General features: G+C 48.5%; 1 protein-coding gene and 1 long non-coding RNA gene across 6 annotated transcripts in view; one reads left to right on the forward strand and one right to left on the reverse strand.

The window, feature by feature from the left end:
• The window catches only part of FOXO3 (forkhead box O3), a 94,143-nt gene extending 91,799 nt beyond the window's left edge, over positions 1 to 2,344 (reverse strand). Inside the window, exon 1 of one of the 2 annotated variants that reach the window (XR_011738425.1) lies at positions 1,643 to 2,344. Coding sequence is in view for 1 of the 2 variants with exons in the window: in XM_065833436.2 (XP_065689508.1) it covers positions 1,643 to 2,221 (579 nt within the window). In the remaining variant the exon portion in view is untranslated. The remainder of the gene's footprint in view (positions 1 to 1,642) is intronic. The other variant, XM_065833436.2, reaches the window with a different exon arrangement.
• A 465-nt stretch (positions 2,345 to 2,809) lies between these two features.
• Positions 2,810 to 14,115, forward strand: LOC139827603 (uncharacterized). Of its 4 annotated transcripts, XR_011738429.1 has the most exons (4): positions 3,645 to 3,904; positions 4,015 to 4,171; positions 13,843 to 13,910; positions 14,052 to 14,115. It is a non-coding gene; the product is annotated as an uncharacterized lncRNA (long non-coding RNA). The 4 variants fall into 4 exon arrangements; XR_011738428.1 differs by having other exon boundaries at positions 3,661 to 3,904; positions 13,843 to 14,096; XR_011738427.1 differs by lacking the exons at positions 13,843 to 13,910; positions 14,052 to 14,115 and adding an exon at positions 4,903 to 6,010 and having other exon boundaries at positions 3,662 to 3,904.
• The last annotated feature ends 7,464 nt before the right edge of the window (positions 14,116 to 21,579 follow it).

The following is a 21,579-nucleotide window of genomic DNA, read 5'->3' on the forward strand; positions in this document are numbered from 1 at the left end:
AGCTGACATCTAAAGCCACTGCTTCTGCATGAAACCAAACAACTTACAAAGACACAGGTTGTAATCAGAAGATGTAACCCTTTATCACACTCCCTGTCACACTTGAAAAGTCAGATCACAATTCAATACCTAATATTGAAGCAAAAGCTGTAAAAAGGATCTGTTTTTTAAAAAGCTTTGTCTTGAATTAGCTATCCCACCGATAAACTTTGTATTTATATCTTCCCCAGCCTGAGACAAATCTGTCAGTGAAATGCTTGTACGGTGCTCCGTTTGGAAGATAAAAATCATAGAGCTGCACTTCAATTCCTAGCAGCAAGTCCTACTCAGGCTCAAAAATATGAGACAGGGCTGCTAATACAAAAACTGCCAGAAATGTTTCATTGTACAGTATACAAATTGGTCAGAAATACCCTAAGTTGTCCCCTGATCCAAAGCTAGAGAGATTCAAAGAGGAAATTTAATTTCTGTGGAACACAACAAAACTTCCCAGCAAATTCACGTTCAACCATCCATTCAGAAACTCGGTCTCGGATGCTGCCGGTTATCGGCCCTCAGCAGCAACTGTACCGTACTGGGATTTCCCTCTGCAAACAGTTACAGACATCAAGCAGCACCTGCATTTCTCTACAGTTGCAAGTACGTGACATTTTGGTGTCTGGCAGACACTAATACACGGACATGGAAAAGGAGGAGAAAAAAAGCAGTTCTGGAAATCACTTCAAATGTGCTTTACATGCAGCACCAGCTCCTGGTAGGCCTTATTAGATTCTCAGAGCAAAACCCTGCCTGCCTGCAACGTGCTTTTGCATGCACTAAGTAAACAAGCCACAAAACCAGATTTTTTTTTGGTCTCACTTATTAAAACAGTAGTAATCTTAGCTGCTAACTGTCACAATGCTGGACAGAAAATGCTAGGATATACAAGTTTATCAGTAGACGGTGCACTCATACACTGGCACTGCAGGAAACACAGACCAAGCATTCCCGTGGCTGAGCAGCCAATAACTCCATGCTTTGATTAACTTTATGAAGAAATGTCAAGACCCGAATTTCCCTCTATCGCCTTTGAGGAACATGTGGGAAACCACCGGGGTTTTTCTTGACACAAATAATAGAGCCGTTCTGTATTTGAGCTTCAAGACTCAGCCCAACCTTGCATAAAAGAAACTCTGCTCATTTCCAGCATGAGTTACAGCGAAGGTACCTATAACTTTAAAAACGAAGCAACACCTCACCGTTTATTTTTTTTCTTTTCTCTTTCCCTGTTTATGTGCTTGTGCACCAGATAAGCCAGCTCTGCTCCAGCGTCTCTCCTGCTCATAGAGTTAGGAGTCCTCACTGCTTGCACACCGCAACAGGAAAGAGACAGAACTTCTCTGCCCCCCCCGCCCCTTAAAAAAAAAAAAAAAGAAAAAAGAAAAAAGGAAAAAAAAAGGAAAAAAAGAAGAAGAAGAAGAAAAAATAATATAAAAGCAAAGGCAACTGTGCGACCACAAGCACGGCCAGCAGCAGCGCCCGTCCGGCTGCCGTCGAGGAGAAAGCCGCCGGCAACCCCCTCCGCGGCCGCCTCCCCCGCCAGCCGCCCGTCCGTCGAGGGGGGGCGCGGTGGGTCCGCCGCGGCCCCGGGACCCTGCCTCACCTTCCAGCCGGCCGAGCTGTTGCTGTCGCCCTTGTCCTTGAAGTAGGGCACGCAACGGACCATCCAGTCGTAGATCTGGGAGAGGGTGAGGCGCTTCTCCGGGGAGCTCTCGATGGCGCGGGTGATGAGGTCGGCGTAGGAGAGATTGCCCCACGCGTTGCGCCGCGACGAACACTTCCTCGGCGCCGCCGCCGGGCCGCCGCTCAGCCCCCCAGCGCCCGCCGCCGCTGCTCCCCCCGGCGAGAGGCTCGGTCCCTCCGGGCCGCCCCCGGGCAGCGGGGCAAGCAGCCGCGCCGCCTCCTCCGGGACGGCGGTGGCTGTCGCCGCCGCTTCTCCCGCGGGGGTCGCGCTGCCAACGGCCATGGCCGAGCCGCCCCCCTCTTCCTCGTCGTCCTCCTCCTCGGGGATCATGGAGGCGGCGTCGGCGGGCGGCTCGCCGGCGGGCTTGGCGGGGCTGGCCTGCAGCTCGGGCCTCTGCAGCGGCCAGGTGCAGGAGCGGGGGCGGCTCTGCGGCTCGAACTCGGGGTCCAGCTCCACGTCCAAGGGCGAAAGCGGGGCGGGGGGCGACGCCTCTGCCATCTTGGCCTCTCCCGCGGGCGGCTGCGGCGGCGGCAGCGGGGCGCTGCGACGGGGCGGGCGGGCAGCCGCCGACCCCGCTCCTCCTTCGCCGCCTCCTCGGTGCCGACGGGAGCCTAACAGGCGGGAGACCGGCGGGCGGGCATGCCGCGCTCCGCTAAGGGCTGGCAGGCTCTCCGCTGCTGCACCCCGAGCCCCGCTCCCCGCGGGCGATGCGCACGCCGGAGCGGGGAGGAGGAGGGGAGGGAAAGGGAAAAAAAAAAAAAATCAGATTAGGAGCCGGAGCGGCAGTGCAGGGCGGGCAGCGTCGGAGGTGCCCGCGGCGCTGCCCTCCGCGCCGGCGGAGCAGCGGCCGCTCTCGCGGTGCGTGTGTTTGTTTATGTTTCACTCCATGCGAATGCAGAAGTAGCTCCAGCGAGAACCGCGCTGTATCCAACCGGGAGAGGACCTTCCCTACCCCCCCGCCCCCGGCGCCTCCGAGCTAGTTCCTCGTCGCTTCCGCAGATTATCTTCCCTTTTGGGGGGTGGTCTTTTGCTCTGTTCCTCGGCAGGAGGGCAGGGAGAGGAGTCCTTCAGATTACGCCAAAGACTTTCTGCTTCTCCAAAACGCCCTGAAGAGAGCTGAAGTCTTAGCATACATCCAACTGCATACTAGCGTAAACCTGTCACTTTGCGGTGTCCCCCAAGCCACACGCAAGCAGCCCCCCAAAATCTCACAGCCGACGGAGCAGGAGGGCGGGAGAAGGCCACCCCGGGGCTGGTCGATTAAAAAAATAACAATAATAAATCCTTCTTCTCGCAGGGAAAAAGCAAACACAGCGGGAACAAATCAAATGGCCAGTCTTCCAACAGGTCCCGAAGCTTTAAGCCCTCCCTAGGGCTGCCCAAGAGAATAGGTTTTGTTCCAGCATCAACACCACATTCATAACCTCCTTGCTCCTGCTGCTGCCATCTTGACAGTTTTTCCCCCCTTCACTCAAGTCATTTAGAAAGCGCAGGCAGAAGAGGCAGGGAGAGCCACATCGGGAGGGGAGGGAGGCGTAGGGAGGAGAGAATCAACAGCAACCTCCACACCGGCAGAAATCAGGATCCGAATTCACGGGAGGAAGAAGCAACGCTGCTGCATGGTTCCTGCTGCTCCTGCGCCTTCAGCTCCGAGGAGCCTTCCCTTTAAAGGCGAAGGAAGGGAAAGCGGCAAACCGCCCGCTCCCTCTGCGAGCAGCCGACGAGAAGCAAGCGATCCGCCCGCGCCGAGCCCGCCTGCCGCCGCAGCCCGCCCGAACAGCCTGTCACCCGGCTCGCCGCCGACTTCCACATCCCTCCTCCTAACAACCACCGGCAGCAACACAAAGTTATAGACACACGCAGGGAGCCTCAACCTAACCGCACGGCACGGCACAGCCCGCCCACGGGCGGGGGACGGGCGGTGCCGCGCAGGGGCCGCCCCGACGGGGCGGGGACACCGAGCCGGGCCGGGCCGGGGGAGGCGGCGAGGCTGGGCGGCCTGGGGATGCCGCTGGGAGCAGGTGGGGGAAGCGGCTGGCCGCTCGCCTTCTCTTAGGTCCGCAGCAGCACCTCCTCCCCGCCGAGGCTGTGCGTCCCGCGCCGGCCTGGGGCCTGGGGGCGCCGCCCGGGCCGCAGGAAGGCGGCGGCAGCGGGAGGAGCTCAAGTCTCCCAAAGCATGCGGTAATTCTTTCCAAGGGTTACATTAGCCTTGGCTCTCTGCACTTAGTAGACTTTAAACAGCAAAAATAGATGCAGCCGTCTCACTTTTCCGTACCTCTTCTCTTTGCCAGGCCCACCTGACCAGGAAGCAGCACAGCTCCGGAACTTGCCGCCTGCGCCTCACCGTCAAACCAGCTCCGGCAGCCACTCACGGCGGAGGAATGGAGCGCTGCTTCTTTTCTGACTTGTTTCCGCCAGTCATGAATTATTGGTGCAGGAGTTATTCTGGTAAATTTTAATTTTGGAGTCCAATTTAGTCATTTTTTGGAAACTGATATTCCATCTGCTGGTGATAGGGGAGCATGTTGAGACATGTCCACACGTGAATGTAATCCCGCTGTCCTTCCTCCTCGTAGGCTGTGCCCTGGCATAAAGCCCTCCAAAGTAGCTCACTTGAAGACATAGTTAATTATGGGTTGGATAAAGGGCTGACCCACAAAGCCAAGAATATAGAGCTATTAATATAAAGACATTACATAGCAATGTATATGTATCAGTTCTCACCTAGCTTTGTATCGACCTAAACTATGGACTAGATTTAGCACAAAACCAGTGTTGTATCTGATACCAGATATAGACAACTGCATGTATTGAGAAGTGGGTGTGCTTCTGGAGGATTGCTATGTAGCATTAGCAGACAAATTAATTTATTCCTCATTTATTTAGCATTATAGGCAAGCAATGAGATTTGAAAACCATTTGGTTTGATTAGAAAACAGCAAGGCCCTGATCCTGCATGCCTTACACATCCTGCTAAGTAAGGGCTAAGGCCCTCAGGGTCTAGTTAGGTTTCAAATTCAAGTGGCACTCAAGTTAGGAATAGTTCAGCACGATTTCATTACAAGGGACAGCATTCCAGCATGCATACAATTAATCCTCAGTTATCTAAATATAGTAGGAGACACTGAATTAATCAGAACGAATGCAGGTTCGAGTAACAGAAATAATTTTCACTGCAGCTTCATTTTGGGTCATGATGTTGTCGTGCCAAGCCCTGCTGCGACTCTTGTTGTAACGTGACCCCTTACAGGAATGCAAGGCAGCTCAAAAAGACACCAGCTACTCTGCAATTGTGATACTGGCGTTCGTGCGTATGATCTAGGAGTTGGTAGGACAGGAGAACCACAGTAGCATTGAAGAGAGCCGGGAACCAAGATCAGACAAAGCTGTGCACGATGAGAAGATACTTAGTCTAACACCATGTCTCCAGGCAGCCTCTGCTTGTGGCTTTCAGCAGTTAGCCAGCGAAGGCTGGCTGCAAAGCTGTGACTGACACAGCCCCTTCCCAAAACCTGCTGCTGCTTGATTTTGACCAGTGCAGAAACCTTCCTGTGGAGCGCTTCCTTAGGTCCCAAGGTTTGAGGGAAGCGTAGCACTTTGACCTTAGACTGAATTACAAGCTCCAAATCTAGTCCTAAATGATATTATCATCTTCATTTATTTATTTAATTGGCATTGCATTACTCTACAGGCATTGCCATTACATCTCATTGTACTGGATGTACGTGGTAAGAAATGCTCCACTCCCTGGCAGAATTGCAGTCTAAGTAAGGCAGGCCAGGGCGGGAGAAAGGAAATAAGTAGTAACCCTATTAAAGAGATGATGGACTGAGGCACTGAGCAATTACATGACTGTGCTGAGGTCATACAGGAAGCCCATGTCAGAACTGAGAAATAAAACTAGATCTCGTGAGTGCCAGCCCTGGGCCTTTACTGCAAGATTATCTGCTCTCTTCAGAATTCACTGGTATATCAGCCATACAGCCTCTATCACATAAGTCACGGTACCAGTTCTTCACAACTCCACACAGCATGCATGATATTGCCATTTAGAGGTAGAATTAAAACCACAATATAATTGTTTTGATACATTTTACTTATCAAATGTGCATGCACAAAAAAGAGCCCTTCTTATGGCTATTCTGTGGCTGAAATACATATAAAAACTGATCAAAATTTAATCTAAAGCTTGCACGATTTCCAGTCTCTTCCTTTAAGTACTTCGGTAACCCTAGGGTGGGATTTTCAAAAAGGCTCTGTTTATGGGAGTTTTATCACTGACTTCAACAGGAATAAAGTTAGGCCAGCCCTGAGGCCATTTGAAAGCCTCGCTCACTTATTGTGCCTACTCAGGCTGTGAGCATCTCAGGGCAGTACTGCGTCTTCCTCTGCATCTCCTTTTTTCTACTATCCTTGCTCAAGTTTATATTGAGAACACGTGTACCTACCACGGTACCTGATGATATGGATCTGGCAGGGTCATGGTTGCTTTGCAGTTCTGAGTTGCCTCTGTGGGTGATCTCAGCCATACACAGACCACACAAGACCCATGAGATGTGGGGCCTGTGGCATACTGCTTCAGGGAAAGTAACGTTCAGATGACAGCACTCTGCATGGAAGTCCTCATAAGTGATTTTTGCATGGAGTTTAACTCTTTTGAGCTGCTCTGTTCAACTACAGCAGGCTATCACCAGCTCAGTTTTCATTCTCATTCTTCCATTTTGTCAGTTCAGAGCATCAGCTTCCCATAAGATAAGAGTGCACCAGTTCATGGTGGTAACCCAGATGTGGTCACTCCTTCATTCTGCTATAACCCATATTCTCCTGAGCTGGTAGCTAAAGAAGTGTTAGTCACATTTCTGGCTTTGTCTCCCTTACACAAATATCTTACTGCAGAAGCAGGGTTACAGTTAGAGTTGTATGGCAGGTAGGGGACATGGAACTTCTCCTTGTCATTACATCGTTATAGAAATCAGTACACTGTACAGTGTACTGCTGCCCAATAAAACAATGTTATATTTCCGTTACATTAAACAATGGCTGCGTTGTCTACAGGGACTTCCCACAAACAAGTAAGTGGTGGGTCGTTTTGTAAGCCACCTGCAGCCCGGTCTCCAAGAGGTTTTTGTCCACTGCAATAACACTCCCAGCCACCTCGTGAGAGAGCGGCTCCTTCAGTGTATTTTTTGTTCTTCTCACAGTTCTCTACTATGTTCTTCAAACAAAGACTGGGCAAAGGGCAGTAGGTTGTGTGGCTGATTCAGAGCAACCTGTGTGCTGATTAGAAAGTCATCTATAAGCCAGCCAACTTCATACTTTAAGACTTTAACCTTTTGTGCCAATTTGGCTAGAGCTGGCTAATGGATTCCACAGTTATTACAGGGAGACTGGCTGACTGGCAGATAGACACAGAGCAAGGGTCCAAATTGTGCCATGGAGACATGAAGGGTTTGCCAAAGATGGGTACAGAGTTCTGACTATAAAATTTTCCTCAAAGTGATGAACAGCAATTTAAAGATCAATTGAAGTTGGACTTCAGCCTGTGAACTGGTTGACTGACTGCTGTAATGGAGGGAAGGGGAAGGAAGAGAAGTGCAGTAACAGAAGGTAATGATGATATTACTATTTTGGAGAGAAAAACTCTTTCCTCAAGTCATCTTCACAATTTGGGGCCCGAACCCTAAGGCTGGAAGCATTCATCTCTGTATACACCTAAACTTGAGCACCCACTGCTGAGGAATCCTTGACCCATTTCTGTACTACATACAGTGTCTAGGGTCAGTCACATTAAAAACAGTATCACTTTTCTGGCAGAAACAATGTTTACAATGAAACCTCCAAAAAAACTGGTCAAGTAAGGAGCTGTGAAGCTCAGCAAGTAGGAGAATTCAACCCTGCAGTTTCCTATTGTTATTAAAGCAGCCTCACGTCTGCTGAAACTGCTTTGCCACGGCCCACCAAAAAGCTGCACCTTGTAGGCCAAGAAAGACTCTCAGTTTCTCATGAATCAAAGTAGAAGGTTTCTAACAGTGTTCCATACATTTAATAACAGCCACAAATAGCAGAGCATAGCAGTGTTGCCAGCTCTCTCAGTTTTATTTATGAGTCCTGCAATACTGGTGTTTGCCTGAAATCCCTGTTCTTAAAGTCCCATTAAAGGAGCATCTCAGCATCTGATTTAAACCAATAGCCAAATTCCTGATGCACCATAGATGTGACCCAAGCACACTCAGGGCCAGGAAGAAAGCATGGAGGAGAAAAAAGAACCACACATATTTTAAAACCTTTTTCAACACGTTTTTTCAGCTGACATTATGCTACTCAAAAGCTTGCATCGTAATTTCTAAGTACTTAGGAATACATGAAATTATTGCATTTATATCATTAGGGTGAAATGAGTCAAACTGCTAAGATCCAGCAAGAAATGCCACCTTTTAATTCAGGTTAGATGATACGAAAGGATTTAATCTTCACAACAGCAGTTTCTGTTAGAGATTCAAGGAGACACTTAATCATGTCTTCCCCCGCTCCTGCCCCATCAGGACACAGACCCCTCCAATCCCTCTGAAGACAGACAGACACCTCTCCCGCTTGGCTCGGGCAGGTCCGTTCTGCCCCGGCACCGACTCATTGTGCAACCCGGGCATGTCACTTAACCCGTCCCGGTTACCCCATGCGGCCTTAATTAGACCCACTTATCACTTAATTATGCCATTATTATAATTTAACACCTTCCTTTGCCCACACACCGGTGGACAGCGGCCCTGCCCGAAGGCCCGCGGCGGGGTTACCTCAGCGGGGGGAGAGGGGGCGGTGTTAACCAGCGGTTGGGCTGCATGCCGCGAGCCCAACGGCCGGCAGACGCTCCCCGCCGGCGGGACGCGGCGCCTGCCACTTGGAGGGCCGCCGGGCGCGCCAGGGACACCGACACCCCCCCGCCCCGCCGATCCAGGCCCAGCTGCCAGCCCCGCCGAGCCGCAGCTAGGAGCCTGGCCCCGCCCCGCCCCCTCACCGCCGCCCCGCCCCCTGGCGGCGGCCCCGCCCCGCCGCCACCGCCCCGCCCGCACCAAGCTAGGCTGCGCCGTGCAAACAGATGATGTCATGCTCTAGAGCCGCGCGTGACCGCCGGGGCCCGCCCTCGCCACCCATTGGCTGCCGCCCTTCGCTCGTCAGGGCAGTGGCGCTTCCCATTGGTAGACGCCACCACCCCGCCACCGCCCCTTGGAAAATAATAAACAATCGAGTAAAATGCGGCGCGGGGAGGGGGCCCGAGGCGGGGGGAGGGGCGGTGGCGGGGGTCCCGTGTCCCGGGGCGGGGTGGCCGGCGCGTCCCGCTGCAGAGCGTGTTGGCGCCGGTACCCGCCGCGATGGCCCTGGGCGGGCTTGGCGGGGGGCGCTCCCGGGAGGCGGCGGCGGGCCGGGAGCGCTAGTTGAGCGCCGGGCCGCCCCTGCTCCTGGCCTGGCCCGGAGGGAGCGCGGGTCACCAGGCTCCGGCTAGCGGGGAGGCGGCCGCTGGTGCGCGGTGTGAACCGGCGGCTATGGTGTGGCCCCTGCAAGCCCTGCCCGGGTTCCGTCGCGTAGAAGCTGACCCTTCGTTCAGCGGGGCGGTGCGGGGAGGCTGCGGGCAGTGCCCGCAGCGGCGCGGGGAGAAAAGCCTTTGCTGGAGGTAGCGTGATAAGCTAAAAACTGCCTGCAGCCAGAAGCTACGGCTGCACCGAGGGTCAGGTGAAGCGATCTCTCGGTTTTCGCGTTCCCCTGTCTCAAAGCGGAGTTGCAGCCCAGCTCTGGAGGGGACCCGCAGGCCTGTATGAGGCGTGAGGGAAAGGGGAGCACGTGCAGGTCTGGCAGCGGGGTCCCTTGTGCTGAGTACTTAGAAATAGGGTGCTGATAGAGAGACCTGAAAGCTACACCTCTGGAACTGTGGCAGCGTTGATTGTCTTCATAGGACAAGTAATGTCTCCAAGGTGGCTGTCCTGTCTGCATAGTGCTGTGCAGAGAGATGTAGCCTCGATCCTTGCCTTGTTGTAGTGGTGCTTACACACCACGGCCCTAAAATAACCACCTGTCACAGTCCTGCTTCCCTCTACCTGCAAATGTAAGGCACACACCTATAGCAGAGGCTTTACTCAGGGATCAGGTGAAGAGAACGCAGGTTGCAGGAAAGGATTTCCCTGTGCTGTGAATCGCAGCCTGGCCTCTCCTTTTGACATCAGGTGCCTGCATACAGCTTATTTTAGTTCCTTCAAATAATTATTTTCTCCTGTATGTGGTTCCTGGAGGAAGAAGTCCAAGCACCTCCCTCCGTCATTCTGTATCTCCAGTGATCAGAAAACTGAAAAGGTGGCTTATGGTTCTTTTCCCAGAGGTTTGTGTTTTGTCATCTGACAAATGTTGGATGTAAGGTACACAGAGCAGACTTGGAAAAGAGGACTGAAATCCAAGGCTGTCCCTCTCCCTTCCCCACGGCAATGTTATTATTGCCAGGTCACGGCCTTTCTTTCGTTGCTCCTGTGAATCCTAATTCACCACCCTCTCCCCCAGGCAGCAGTATGGGTTCAACAGGCTGGTTGAAAATGGAGTGCATGTTAGGCCAGCCTACATCCCAGAAGATGCTCTTCAGGCCAGACTAGCTCCTGGGTAAAATAGTCTTCAGGAAGGTCAGAGAGAGGCATCTGAATCCCATCAGGCAGAAGTGGGGAGATGTTGATCCTGGGTCCCTGGTGTGGGGGGGCACTGCAAGGCAGACGGGGGAAGGAAGTATACCCCCCTGGGGAGCTGAGAAAGGGTTCAAAGGAGCTGGTGAAGTGTTAAGTAAAAGCAGTCAGCAGCTCAGCACATGGTGGAGAAGGCGATGATAAGAATTTGCAGCTGCTTCTCTCTCTCTCTTTCTCTCCCACCCTGGAGGAACTGGGAGGCTGCTGACTCAGGAGCTGCATCAGGCCAGAGGAATGGGAAGGGGGTCACATTTTCTGAGTGCCTGAGACATGCTGCAGCCAGCAATGGGATAGCGACAGGCACCTCCTACCTGCTGTCCCGTCTCGGAAGAGCGATCACAGCAGCGTGCTGTGAGGAGCAGGAGCCCGCTGGCGTGTGTTGGGTGTGCTCTGAGCAGGCTGCACAGCCGGGGCCGCGGGTCTCGTCTTGCACAGAGACGTGTCTGAGCTCTGAATTCCAGCACTGGGCTCAGTGAGAAGAGAGTCATGGAGCTGCCCAACGTGGGGTGGTTCTGGGTATGCAAAAGGCAGAATGTCCTGTATCTTGGGATGCTGACAGACTAAAAATAGGACTCCAGAGCCTCCAGGATTAGACATCAGTTGAGCGGGGGCTTTTGGGAGGGCAGTTCTGAACTTTAATGCCCCAATTCTGCCCCAGTCCTGCTTCTGGTATTAAAGGCCTGACATTCTTTGTGGCTCATGTGAATGTCACTTAAACATGCTCAGAGCATGCAATTATAGCTAACTGCCCTGCAGACACCTCCTGGAATCTGAAAAGTTGAATTCTTCCATTCGTATGCCGACTTGCCTGCCCTGCAAAATAATTCCCTTCAGTCTTGAAAACTGTTGTGTTAAAGGTGTGCATCTTAAGTTTTTCACTGCCATTTCACATGTAGAGAGACAATGACATTGAGATTGAGACCTGATTTTTTTTTAACTTTTTTTGGTGGGTACCATTTAAGTGAGCAGACGTAATTGAATACACGCTGAGAACTGATCTGCCCAAGAACCTGCTGTTTCTAAATACAGTAGCTACTGCTCATAATAGGCATATTAAACCTGAACTATATCTAAGTAGGAGTTTTATAAGCCTTGGTTTATCAAAATGATTTTTTCCTTGGAAATAAACAGGGAGAACTAGGGAGGAACTGTAGCTGAGGTCTGACAGATGTTCAAGAGCATGAAGCTTATGCTATTCAGTTTGCTCACAGAGGCTTTGTGACCTGTGTCTTCGCGGTAATGATGACACAAGCTTTTTTGAATAAAAGGAAGAAATTAACTGCCTTGGCTAATTGTACCCTTGCTAGCTAGCAACCCAAGGACACCATTTGACTGTGAAAATTGTTGGTGCGCCCAAATCTCTCAGTTAGGGAGAATATCTGAAGTGAGAGTGTTTCCATATCTGTGGGTTAGAAGGGCTATTTAAAAATCTTCCTAATTGGAAAATTAAACACCTTTTCTTTAAAACAGTGGTGCGCTGCTTTGAATAATTAAGACCATATGGAATCATTTATTACTTTTCAATATGTATTCAGTCTCTGGTGCAATTTTATGTACCCACTAATGCATAAAGTCTTTTGTAGCAGGAAGAAAGCACCAGGAAGCACAATTTAATGCTATAGGGCCACCAAATCTGTTTCAGATTACTGGATGTTTCAATCTGCTGAAAAGAAGGGGATGTCCCTGAACCAATGAAACAATGACAGGGGGGCAGGGGAGAAGCACATAAATCTGAAACGCTTTGGAAATGTAGTGCACATACCAACAAAAACTTTTAAAGGATTCAGTGGGGATTTGGTCATGTAATAGATACAGTTATGAAACAAATTATACTAAGTAACAGGAAAATTAAAACAAAGTCAGTATTAATAGTACAATACTTGGTTGCAATTTAAGCCATCTTAATGAATCGTGTTTTCAAACAGTACAGGCCCACATAAGCATGTGACTGCAAGAGAAATTAAGGGCAAGTAATCTGGGAGTGCACAAAAGTGCTTTTGTTTATAGTTCTGCGATCACTGGAAGTGCCTATTCTTGCGCTTATTCACGGACACCTCTGGCCCTTTCTTCCAGAAATCCTTATCAAATATTTTTTGTTCTGACGTGGTTAGAAGAAAACTTGGTGCTTTGGTTCTTTTCCTACAACTTCTATGAGATTCAATCTCCCAGTGTCCTTCCTCTAGCAAGGGGCTATGGTGGGGTCTGATGCTTTTTTTTGTTACTGTTTGTTTGGGTTTTTTGATTTTGGTTTTTTGTGTTTTCTGCATGACAAGCCACAGAACAATCTTTGCTCCCAGGGCCTGGGCATTTCCCTTTCCCTGGTTCAGCAGGGACCAAGAAGAGGCCAAGGCTGACGAGCTAACCATGCATGATCCGTGCCACCTGGCAATGAGCTCTGCAGGCGTGGGAGGCAATCTCTGTGCCTTTATCTGAAACCTGAGAGCAGTGTAACCGTCTGGCTAGTTATAATTTAACAGAAAAACCTTTTTTTTTTTTTGGTCCCTCTGATGTTGTGCTCTCTTTTAAATGTCATCTGTAGAGTCTCCCAGTGAGTGAGGAGCTTCAGTTTTGCTTTGTATTTCTTACTGACAAGATTTTTTCATATGAACATGGTCCATTAGGTTACTGAAAAAGAGCCAGAATCTTTCTTAGAGGCATAAGCAAGCAAAAAAAGAGTTTGCCGTAGCTTTTATACTTCAATCAAACTATTTTGTCAGTATATATTAATCATTTATAACCAGTAGATTAATTGACTGGTTCTTTTATTCAGGTTGAAATCTTACATTGTTAGAAGAGTTATTAAGCAAGAAAATTAATCTTCAGCTTTCCTATAACACTGAAGCTTGTTCATTACTGTTGTGCCTTCCATCATTCTTTAAACATTTAATAATTGATAGCAGTAATTTCAAAAATTCAGATCTTTTGTTTAAAATATATAGAGTGCACATGCTTCTTCTGGATCGACACCTTAACGTGACCTCTTATGCCTGCTCAAATTATAACATCAAAATAAAATTATTCAGGCAAAATGAAGCCAGTTGGGTGAGTACATAATTAGGATTAAGGCAAATAACATGAGAAGTAATTGCTGTCATCTGTGAATAACTCTTATCCAGATCCTATATTTTAGTCATTAGAAAATCTTAACTAAAATGCTCTTTAAGGTCCTTTAAAACTTTCCTGAGAGTAATTGTCAATTTAGGTATGTATTCTGACTTGTAATATCGCTGGTGAGACTATTACTTACCCGTAGATGGCAATAGCATTACACTGCTGAAGTAGCCCCCGGCCTATGAAACAGGGCTGTGATGGTGATGAATATGAACTTGGGTAATGGAAAGAAAAAACATCCCCCCCTTTTTTTTTTTTCTGTGGCAGCAGTGATGAGGCCTGTTCTACTTGCAGGAATGTTGAGACTAATCATGTGAGAAAAGATCCTGGAGTGATGAGGCAGCATATTTCCCATGTCTGAGGTCAGGATTTGTTCTGTGAAGCTGACCTTTAAAACAGCCTGAAAATGAGGAACGCAGCACCAGCGAGCAGAGCAGGAAGCATGAAATGATGTAAGATATGTTTCTTCTGCATATGAAATATTCTTTTTTTTTTTTTTAAAGCTCCAGGTTTGTGAGTCAGCGTTTTCTGCCACTGACAGAATATAAGAAAGGGGAAAATTCTGTGGAAAAGGAGGAATTCCTATTGTTCCAAGTTGAAATCTAATAAAATATTAGCTATCAAGTATTTTTGTTCCCTTCTTTTGAGATGGGGAAGTGGTTATTTTTTTTCTCCAAATAGCTTTTCACTCAACCTCCTCATCTGAGAACCCTGGAAAGTGATAGAAAAAGTCGTATTTCTGCTCAGCCTGAATTCCTTATCTACCTATAACAGGTGTGAAGTGCCATCCACTTTGTTGGTGTTAGATACCTGGGTGACTGCTGTTTTGGCTCTGACAAGTGACAGCAGGATGGTCCTGCCATGAGAAAGCTTTGGGTGCCAGTGCAGGGCAGATGTTTGATGCAGGAGGGGCAGCTCAGGCACCCCCCAGGACTAAATCGTCTGCCCACCCGAGGTGTCCTGGTTTTGTTAAAAACAAGACCAGTTCTCTTTTGGTGAATTTTCCTTTCAACCAAGTTCTTCTAAGTACCTTCTAAGTAACTGCACTTTTCTGAATTTAGCTACATGTTTTTTGAGATGCTGCTTGCTCCGGACTGATAAGATGACCAATGGAATGCTGAAGAAGCTCATGTTTAGATTTATTGCTATAGCAACCAAGAAGACTGATAAGATTTCACACGTCCCGTAAGTGAGAGGGGTGTATTTGCAAGGAGGGGCAGACAGAACAGGTGATTAAATCTGACCAAGTATTCCATCCCATCCACGTCATACACCTTATGAAAGAGAGAGAACACAAGGGTCTCACTCTCTTCGACCATGGCCGGCACCTGAAGAGGGCCCTGCCTGTCGTCCCTGCAAATCCCAGGCCTACTTCCAGGTCCTGCATCCCTGGATCCAGTCCCACCTAGGACTTCTGGGTGCCTGCCCTGCAGCTGCTGGAGTCACGCCAAATCCACATCGGGCAAAGCTGTTCTACCCTGGGACATTCAAGATTGGTTTGGTTTATTTTGTATTATTTTCTCTATTTGTTAGTAGTGTCAGTAGAGCCTTTAAAACTTTTCCAACTTGCAAGACTCTTTCTAACTGCGAAGACTCTCTTCCTTCTCCAGGTTGAAGGGGGATTAACAGAGAGTATCTGCCACAGTTTATTGTCGCCTTGCAATTAAACCTTGACCTGAGGTTACCAGCCTGGGTTTGGTCCCAGCTGCACAGTGATGCAAGAGCTGACACAAGCTGTCTCTGGACGTACGCAAAAGTGACTTTACTGCCTTTTCTTCCTTATTTCTTGCCTTTTCTTCCTGCGTCCTTTCTCTTGCTGAGAGCATGAGGCTGTGCTGAGAGGCCTGATGCGCGTGCTGAAGGCTCTGCTGGGATGGAAATCTTGCCTCTCCAGTGCCAGTGCAAGCCCTTAAACCATCAAGGGGCAGGACAATGGTGCCCCAGCCTGTTGCCACCTCTCTGATCCCAAGTCCTGCTGAGCTGTCAAGAAAGAGGGTTCAGAATGAGAAAGCAAGGGAGTTGCTTCATCTTTCTCCCTCCTTGGAGGCTGGTTCTGTGTTCAGACAGCATTTATCTCAGTGAAGGGGACGGTGGTGGAGAGCACTTCCAGAGAGTGAAACTCAGCTGGGTCCATGGCTAGACTGCAAAAAGTTGGCCTAGGCTGCTGGCACCTTCCCAAACAATTCCCAGGCATGGATGTAAAAAGCCTGGCTGCGGCCACCCCACTTTGATGGGTAAGAGAGTTTAACAGCCTAGATACAGCTGCTTCATGCCCAGTGGCTGGTTTATCCCGAGAGATGCAGTCTGGGTGTGCCTGGGGTGATCTGTGCTCAGAGCGGTACCTTGTGCGGGGGCAGCTTTGCTTTCCAACGCTGAATAACGTCACAATGAACAGGCAGGTGGACAGCGTTGTCATGCTTTCTCTTTATCTGCTGAGATGGCAGCACCAGTGAAGGTGGCTGTTTTTTGGGTGCTCCAAATGCCAGCCAGAGGGATGCCAGCTTGCATGTGCCTAAGACCCTGCACAGATTTATTTTTTTTAGACTCCTAAGGGACAGGCAACTGGATATGAGCGCATATTATATTCGTGAGACCCGCACTGGGATGTCTTGGATGTTTTAAATTGATGTTGAAAAATGGGTGGTGGAACATTAGAGCCACACAAAATGATTCAGAGCCTGAAGAAAATGCTTTGCAATGGGAGATGTGAAGCACTCGCTCTCTCTAGCTTATCAAAAAAGACTGAGCAGGGAATTGATTATGATGGTGAAGAACTTCCTTGGGAGAACAATATCAGGTACTGAAAGGCTCTTTAATCTAGTAAATTATGGGAATGTGTAGCAGCAAGCTGAAACCAGATAAATTCATATGAAAAACTGGGCACAAATTTATGGGAATGAAGGTGATTAATCACTGTAACAAACTATCAGGGCAGCTGGTGTGTTTTCCAGATGTGTCTGAGCCAAGGCGGGCATGTTTCTGATGGATGTGCTCTAACCACAGTTAGAAGCGTGAGTGACACTGTAGTCAAGTCTCACGCAAGGTAAGCAGGTGAGGTTTGAAGGGCTGTGATATACAAGAGGTCTGACTAACAGTTCCCAAAGGAGCCACAAAGATCTAATGGTTCCCATCTGTCCTTAACCTCCGAGAGACTGAGAAAAACAGCACTGAGCAGAAAGCAGAAGGGAAAAATCAACATGACAGCCCCGTCGGTGGAACACTAATGTGCCCTTTGTTTCTGCAAGGACTGTGTCTTTCGCCTGCTTGAGGCCTTACCAATTTATTCTCAACACCCATTGCAATACTGATCTTTCTCCAGTCCACAAGTGCTCTGTATGGATTGGTGTCCGTCTCTTTCATCTGAGGAGAGCTTGAGTAAAAATCCGTGATGCTCAGCAGCTCATGGGATAGCTCAGATAAGCAGTTTCCTTTTTGAATGCTGTCATTTCATCTTGAGTTTTGGGCTGGCCTGCTCTCCATATCTCCGAGTTTCCCTAGTACCCATTTTCTTGTATTATTTTCCTTTGCCACCAGACTCAGTACACTGTGATGCATTGAGAATCTCTGGTGCAGTAGATCTTGGAGGCTTCTTACTCATTCTGAGACCATTTGTTCCTCCTAATTTGGCAAAATGAACCCTCTCTTTCTTGCACAGATTTCACACAGGATGGATACATCCGTGATGTGGTGTGTACCTAGGAGGTTGTCAGGAACTTTTTGATAAAGTGCCTTTCATTCAGAAGTATGAACTTGTAGATGCTGTAGCTATTGACAGGAAGGTGCTGAGGTATCTTTGCAAAATACCTGCAATCTGTATCTAGAAAAGTGCTCTAATCTCATCTTAAACACAAGACTTCTCTCCTGGAAAACCGGTTGGGGGTGGAAATCAAGAATTTCTCATTCTCTGTTGCTTTTTCCTGGGTCCCTGTGCTTTCTCACTTTCTCCCCCTCTGCTTGGGATGATGCAAGAATTTTATTCTCTGAAACCCTAAGTCAAGTCTGCTGGCTGCTCCTTGATCCAGAGAGTGATTTTGTACAAAGTCAGAGCTGAAAAAAAGGCCAATGAAGGGGCGGCGTTGTCCACCAGTTGTCATCAATAGCCACAAGTCATTAACCTGGTGCATGGACTCTCTGGAACATGACAAGTTAGAGGTAGAGCAGGGGTTTGAACTGAGATCTCCAAACAGTAAGTGAGAGCCACAAGAGAGCCCCAAGCTTATATTTAACAAAAAAAAAAAAAAAAAAACCAACAAAAAACAAACAAACAAAAAAAAACACACAAAAACCAAACCAACCAACGAAACAAACAAAAAAAAACTGTTTAAAAATAAGAAATGGTTTAAGCAGTAGAAGCATTTTGCATGACCAAAATGCTCCAGCGCAGGAAGATACAGGGGGTGTAAGAAGAATAAGACTGGTTGGAGAGATGGGAATGGCTAAGTTGGGCACCAGGGGAAGTGTTGCTATGGCTGGTCTTATTTGCAAAGTCTGCAGCTGAAAACAGACCCAAGGAGGAACTGATCCAGACTATTCCCAGCCTTTGGGGAACATTCAGTTTTGGATTCGAAGGACCCATGTTTTATGTTGAACTGAACCCAACTGTGAGTTTAAGACTTCTTCAAAACTCTGGAGAGGTGTTGCTTTTGACCTCACTCTATAGTTCAGATCCATTTGCTTAGTCACTAGTCAGATTAAGGTTATTCTCAGTGTCAGGAAAAATCTACCTTTGTTCTCCCTCAGATTAGCTTTTTGTCACCTTCCAGTTTATCTGTTTTTATAAGCACATCCTGCTGCTAAATGTAGGTAAAATAAGTGGCTAATCCTTTTACTCTCTTTCAGCTTGTTGATGACAGGATTCGGTCATATGCATAGTAACATGTAATTGAAGGATGGTGGCTTTGCCCAGCTGGCTTAGATCTCACCTCTGAGCCCATACTCAAAAAGACCCAGAATGTGAGAAGTATTTAATTTGTATAGAAATGTTCCTGCGATGTTGTAGAATCCAGCCAAGAGCCATGATGAAAGTGAACAGTGTTTTCTAGGACATCCAGTTTCATTTGATTTTGCCATGCCCATAGAACTTTTTGGCAAAGGTCTGTGCTCTTCTGTGAGTTGATTTTGTCCGATGTCCTTTTGTAACTTGGTTACCCTGGCAATCCAGCTAATTTTCCAGAAAAGTCAGGTCCATCAAAGTTCCTTGACCTGTTACATCAATGGCCTGCTTAATCCTTCAGTTCCATTGACTGCAGGTTCTTTCGTGGGCTTAGACCCTTATGAGAAGAGATCTGCAGAGAGGGTTATGCCCTGACATGCTTGATTGGATTTTTTCTTTCTTTGTTTCTTCTTCACTCTAGCTGAACTGATCATCTTTCTTGTTTCTTGAAACAAGGGGGCAACTTTTCTGTAATACATATTACCAGGCTTCTGTTCCAGGAGATTCTTTATAGGATTGAAGTTTTCCTGTTAAAGTCTCTTCTTACTTGCCTCCCTTTGCCCTATTTGTACAATAGTTTGACTTGAAAATGTCTCAAAATCATTTATACCTCTAGGCAAGCCAAAGAGGGACCAATGTTCAGCAAGTTCATCTGTATTTTCCACTTGAATTTAGTATTTTTTGAGCTTGAGGATTAAGAGATGCAGCCTAAAACATAGTTAAATATGCCACAGCACTGAGTATTCAAATGCCTGGCTCATTGGATGCCATGTGGGGCACTTGTATTCCATATGGGGAGAGATGGATGCCTCAAAAGAACAGAAACTGACTGCACAAGGAGCTGTTTGCACCACCCAGCAGAAGATATGAGCCTGGAAGGGGAAGTCATACGGGGAAGCCTGTGAAGCCAAGAGCTGCTCACATTTTAAAAATAAAATTTTGTTTAAAAATAAAAATGAAAAAACCCTCTAAATATGAAATGTTAACCAGAGGTTGACCCATCTTCTTTGGTATCTTCCTTGCTTCTGTGTCCATGTTTTGGAGAGGATACAGTCTGCACGTTCTCCTTGGGATACTGGCAATGGGGAGGATTGCTGCAAGCTGAACCACGTGGGAGGAGGAGGAGTGGAGAGGCTGTGGCGATGAAGGGGTGGCAGAACAGGACCGGGGAGTTTCCTGAAGCTCTTACAGCAGCAAGCCCAAGCCCAATCCCAGACCATCTTTTTTTATAGAAGCATAATCATGGGGTTTTCTTTGAGGAGGTCACTGTAAGCCAAATCCTCTGAGTGCTCTGGACCTCAGAGCATCGGGGTTTCAGGCCGCTTCAAAAGCCAGGCTCCTCCCAGCTGGAAGGGCACTGGCTTGTGCTATTGGGGGAGAGATGAGGCTGTATCAGCTCCAAATCTGTTTCAAGTGTCATGATTTTTTGAGAGCAGTGACAGAATCTCAGCAGATGAAGGACAAGACGCTAAGGAGATTTCTTCACCAAGATACAGAGAACATCTTGTCATTGCAGCTGCCTTTGAAGTTGGGTAATTCACAGCTGCACATGAAGTTGAGCAATTCTCTTTTTCTTGTAAGGCCACTGGTATGTGCAGCGAGCACCCCAGAATTAGATCAAGTCCCAGGCACAGATGGCACTACTCACCAGCTTCACTTGCCAAAAAGTCTCCACATGCACGGGCAGCAATGGCTCCTCCAAAGAACTTCTGCACTCCAGGGTGGAGAAGGCCTCCCAGCACCAAGCCAACGTGGTGCCAACACATACTAAGAAGGGTGGGCTGGAGACAGGGATCTAGGTGAGGATATGCTTGCCTGAGGAGTCACAGGTAGCCATCCGGAAGCGCCGGGCTTTCCAAACGCTTTTGGGGGCCTGCCAGTTGCTTTACTCAGGAGCACGTGTGCCTCACATCCTGCACTGAGGGGTCCTGCATGGTGGTGTGGTTGGGAGGATTTTGCTGGAGCCATCAGAAGGCAGAATCTGGCTGTGGGGTGAAGGCTGGGATAGGATCAAGTGATGTGAAATACTGTATTTATTAAAGAACAGTTTGGATGGGAAGGGACATTCAAAGGTCACCTCGTACAACCTCCCTGCAACGAGCAGGGACATCTTCAACTCGATCAGGTTACTCAGAGCCCCGTCCAGCCTGGCCTTGAATGTCTCCAGAGATGGGGCATCTACCACCTCTCTGGGCAACCTGTGCCTGTGTTTCACCACCCTCATCGTAAAAAATTTCATCCTCATATCTAACCTGAATCTCCCCTCCTTTAGTTTAAAACCTTTACCCCTTGTCCTATCACAACAGGCCCTGCTAAAAAGTCTGTCCGCATCTTTCCTACAGGCCCCTTCTAAGTATTGAAAGGCTGCAATTTACCTGAGTATAAGGCAGCCCCACTTCCAAGGGAGCTCTCGCTTACCAAAACCAAGTCATAACTGACTGGCTGTGTGTCAAAACCATAAATCTTCTGTGTCCTGGTGAGGGTCAAGCCATCCCAGTCCTCCTGCACGAGGCTCTGCGGCCCACCTGCCCCACTCTGCCCTATTCAACAGCCTCCCCATAGCCCCATACGATCCCTCTGGCTCCCTTTTTTTGCCATTGCCAGGCCTGACATGGAATACAGGGTGTCCCCAAAGTGCCTGGTGCCACCACACACGTGGCTCCTGCACCCAGCCAGCCATCCAGCATGCCCCAGAGCCACTGCCAAAGGGGACCCAACGTTCTGTGTCATGCCAGGGGCCTTAGTATTTATTTCACTTTGTTCTCAGCCAGATAGAAAGGTGAAAGTGGGCATAGCTTATCCATTCATTTCCAGAATTACCTTTGTAGGAGCAGGTGACATCATGTGCGACGACCTCCGTTACGGGCCCCGTGTGTCGCGGTGCGGTCCTGCCATCTTGTGGCCTTCGCCTTCCCTGCAGGTCCCCTCCGTGATTTGGGTTTTGTTACCGTGGGTTTTCCAAAGTAGTTTTTAAATTGGAAAGATATTTTAAAGATCAGAGTGGGAGAAAGCCTGAGGCACCATCCCGGGCCACACAGTCCATTTTATGGTCAGGGAAATGACTCACTACAAAACAAATGGCCATGTTTTCAGAGTTG

This window comes from Patagioenas fasciata, chromosome 3 (genome assembly GCF_037038585.1).
Source record: "Patagioenas fasciata isolate bPatFas1 chromosome 3, bPatFas1.hap1, whole genome shotgun sequence".
Lineage (NCBI taxonomy): Eukaryota > Metazoa > Chordata > Aves > Columbiformes > Columbidae > Patagioenas > Patagioenas fasciata.